At 39.5% G+C, this 3,965-nt stretch overlaps 1 protein-coding gene across 2 annotated transcripts; it reads right to left on the reverse strand.

The window, feature by feature from the left end:
• Positions 1 to 378: 378 nt before the first annotated feature.
• Positions 379 to 2,749, reverse strand: adcyap1b (adenylate cyclase activating polypeptide 1b; the record flags this gene model as incomplete). 2 transcript variants are annotated; one of them, XM_083653386.1, is made up of 4 exons in its annotated part: positions 379 to 562; positions 1,177 to 1,281; positions 1,615 to 1,749; positions 2,646 to 2,749. In XM_083653386.1, 4 exons carry the CDS (start codon positions 2,747 to 2,749, stop codon positions 379 to 381), a joined length of 528 nt encoding a protein of 175 aa, XP_083509512.1. The 2 variants fall into 2 exon arrangements, with proteins under 2 accessions (XP_083509512.1, XP_083509513.1); XM_083653387.1 differs by lacking the exon at positions 1,177 to 1,281.
• Positions 2,750 to 3,965: the final 1,216 nt, after the last annotated feature.

Here is a 3,965-nt window from a genome sequence, read left to right on the forward strand (position 1 = left end):
TTTATTTTCTGCATATGTAGATGACCTTTGAAGATGTCAAGCGCATAACGTTGAAGGTGCACAATTATCTTTTTTATAAGGTATTTTTTCTTTTCTTTTTTTATCATTTTGTTTTGTTTCCAACATGTTGACATGAAAATAAAATATTGGTCCACAAAGTAGCCTAGGCTATTACTGTGCGGTATCAAGTGCTTTTGTACAAAAAGAAAAAAAAACAATATTATTATTAAAATATTCATTTTAATGGCTTTACTTCATACATAAATACATGTTTAAAGAACACAGGCGCAATCCACTGTTTGGTCAGTTATATCTGAATGACTTTGATTTAACGATTGGATGTATATACAGGAGGGCAGTTTGGGCGCTTTAACAACGCTACAAATAGGCCAGTCGACGTCCTTTGTTCCTAACTCTCTGTCTGTACCTTCTTCCCAAGACTGCTGCCAGGTATTTCTTCACGGCCATCTGCTTTCTATAGCGACTGTAGCTGTCGGTGAAGATGCCATCTGAATGTCTTTTGGATAAGGGCTCCGACTCTTCCTCCATGCTGCTGTCTTCACTGTAAAAAAATAAATTATAAGAGAACACATTAGTTTATGGCTGCAAGCTCCTCAACAGATTATTGCACTTTTTCATTTTGCATCTTGATGATTATTGCAGCCTGCCATGATGCACAAAGTCCCTATACAAAATTTAATATTGCAATGTGCCTCTTTTCTTCTTTTTTCTTTTTCTTTTTTCTTTTACCCCCAAGGCGGCAGGACAGTGAAAGAAAACCGTGATTTAAGCCTTTTGGACTTATTATAAATTATTCATTTACAATCCCATTGCCTATTCTGACGCATGTTGTCTCATTTATGCTGGGGGGAACAAAAAAAATCAATTTATGGATTAACAACTCATAATTCAATTCAAATTATTATTATTATTATTATTATTTTATCTCAGACAACTGACCCTCATTGTCTTGGAATAAGAGGGGGGAACTATGAATGCAGTGCCAAGCCACAACAAAGAAAGAAGTATACAGTGGAAATGTCTGGTGGACGTTTAGAGAGAGAAAATAAAACACCCACAGAAAATGATAGAGACAATGGTGCAGCAACCTGAACTTGGGCGGCAGAGAGCCATAAAAAAGGATGACTTATAAACGCTTATAAGAAATGCCCTTACCCTACATGTATTGTCATCAGAGAATGCAGATATTGTCTCGCTGTTAACTGACCCAGGATCTCCCTCAAGGCTCTATCTAATTCTTCCTCTGCATGCCTTTCTGGTCTGAGATGATAAAACGCCAAAACACATAACATCAGTGACCAAAGCGCAGACAAAATGATCAAAATTAGCCTATAAATGTCCCCACCCACCCGCAAGTCCAATGACATCAATTAAATCGGAGCCTTGGCTACACACAGGCGCATCTCGACGTTTTATTATGACATTTGACTGAACATTGTATGCTACTCAATATGAAAATAACATTGAACAAATAACATGGGGAACTCTGGGAAAACAAAACAAGCAAACATTATCAGGAAGAGCAAAAAAGTCATTCAAATGGAATTTCACCTGCACCGAAAGGATAGGCTATATACATGCTGCGATATTTACCTCTTCTCTGGTGGGTAGTACAGAGTGTACACGTCGTCGTCTAAGGATGGAGGGCTTCGTATAGCAATTTGATCGCTATCGAAACCCATGTCGCTTAATGAATTCCCATCCTCGTCGAAGGCGTCGTTTTCAAGTCTGCAAATAGGGAAACACCCATCAGAAATTTCATCTATTCAGAAGGATTATAAAAAAATAAAACAAAACTGAAAGAATGCCAAATGTCTAGATTTGCGTCTTAAATCAGTGGAATATGCATTAGAGATAAGGGCAGAAACGAAAATAATTCGAATGGGTGTTTTAAATTAAATTAAATCAGAAACGAATTATTTTGGTAAATCCGACCCACAGCTTTACACGTCAGCCTAAATGTGTTTTATCCCTCAAAATGGATATTTTAATATTGCTTAGTGCCATATCCACACAGCCTACAACCTCATTAATTATTTAAAAATCGAAACAATGGCTGTGAAAATGATCACATCTATAAAGGCCGGCAGCCAACAAAGACAAAAAAAGGACCAGCATGGAAAATTAGACTCAATAAGAAAACCACGCCTAAATTATTATGCTTTGTACAAAAAAAAGAAGAAAAAAAGATAGAGCATCCCTATTCGTTTTGCCTCGCCTCTCCTTGGTGACGCCAGTCCACCGTCATCCCAAAGGCTATCCATTGCATTGACTGCACTCTCATTTTTAATAGGGGAGTTCTGTGCACGGTCCCACCGGAGATACCTCTACGCAATCTCCATTGACATTTTGCGCAGCACATTCGATCATTTGGGGCATGTGGAAAATATTGAGGTTTTATTCAATTCTCAATGAATGCGCGCACATTTGGTGCGTAATTACGCACGTTCATTTAAACTAAAAGTGCCCAAATCCAAATTGCCTATGACTTTATCATTAATGAAAATGAAGCAACATCATTAGAATCATGTGGATGCTCAGTTTGCATTCAATTGGAATCGAATTAAGATTCCGTAAAAATCTGGTTATTTAAAAAAAGACGCATAAAAAGCACATCCACCTACCTAATCTTAGGGTAACTTAGTCCGATAGGTGTGCAGTAGACGCTGTAGTGCATTATGATTCCGTAGATGAGCAAGACTAAAGTCGCTTTACTCGAACTGGCCATGCTGTTAGAAAACGAAAAAGAGAGAGCAATGTTATAAACAGAGGAATAGTCACTCCATAACGACATGCTCGCATGCTTTGTTCTATCAGTTCCACAGGCTACATGTTATTCCTCTAACACCACAAAACAATAGCTGGACAGGCTGTAAACCTGCAAAATAGATGAGCAAACATCACGTCCATTATCTCTGAATCAAAGTGATTCTTTTTCTGTGTTATTCATCCAAAGTTTAAGAGTGGGATGCGATATCAAATCCATTCCCTTTGGACACGGCGGCAAAGTAGAAAAAAATGCAGGTCTTTTCGTGCAAAAAAGTGAATAAACTCCATAATTTAATCTTCCATCACTGGATTTCTCCAAGTTTTCAGAGAATCCGGAGAAAAGCTCTAACATACCTATAGCAGGAAAGAGGGGAGAGCGCGGTGCAGCAGGCTGTGATCCGGGCGCGGCTGTGGTAATGTGTGTGTATGTGAGAGAGAGAGAGATGGTATCTTTCTCACGGCACCTCTTCCCTGGCTGAAGCGCCTCCGCCGTCTCCTTATGGTCCCCTCAGTACAGGCGCTCTCACTTTTATAACTACACAATATGACTTAATATGACTAATCCAAAAAACTCAATGGGAACGTATCGCCTTGTCGTCCGTCTACATGTCTTTGTCCTAAACTTTTTGTCCTGCTCTCTGATTGCCTTGGATTTTTATCCATGTATCGTTGCCGTTTTTTCCCCTTCAATAAGTCACATTAAGGATGCTATAGACGTCATCAAGCCCTCCCGGAATATAATAGTACAGTTCCTCTCATCGATGCATTCGTCAGACCCCCCCCCCTCCCTTCTAAGATGGAAGTTTACTTGGAAACTTATTTTTATTTTATATTATTTATTTATTTATTTTCCCAAAGGGGGGTGAATGCATCCACACATTTATTAACTTTGCACACTATAGGCTACGTGACAGTGACCGCGACGCCTCCCTGCACGTCATCAATATAACTCCAATTAGGCTTTTATGATTATGGCTGAGCTATGGGAAATGATAATGTGAGGAGTGATGGCTGTGGTTACTCTGAAGGGATGGAGGGGTGGGGATAGGCATCCGCTAAGGCCTCCCGGGGATCAGGAGCTGTCCGGTGCTGAAATGAATAGCCTCGAGTTGCGGCTTCTCAAATCAAGTCACTTCTGTAATCATTTCCAATAATTGTTCAGTGGATATTGGGGG

The sequence above is a fragment of the Poromitra crassiceps genome (assembly GCF_964638095.1).
Source record: "Poromitra crassiceps genome assembly, chromosome: 17".
In the NCBI taxonomy this organism is placed as follows: domain Eukaryota; kingdom Metazoa; phylum Chordata; class Actinopteri; order Beryciformes; family Melamphaidae; genus Poromitra; species Poromitra crassiceps.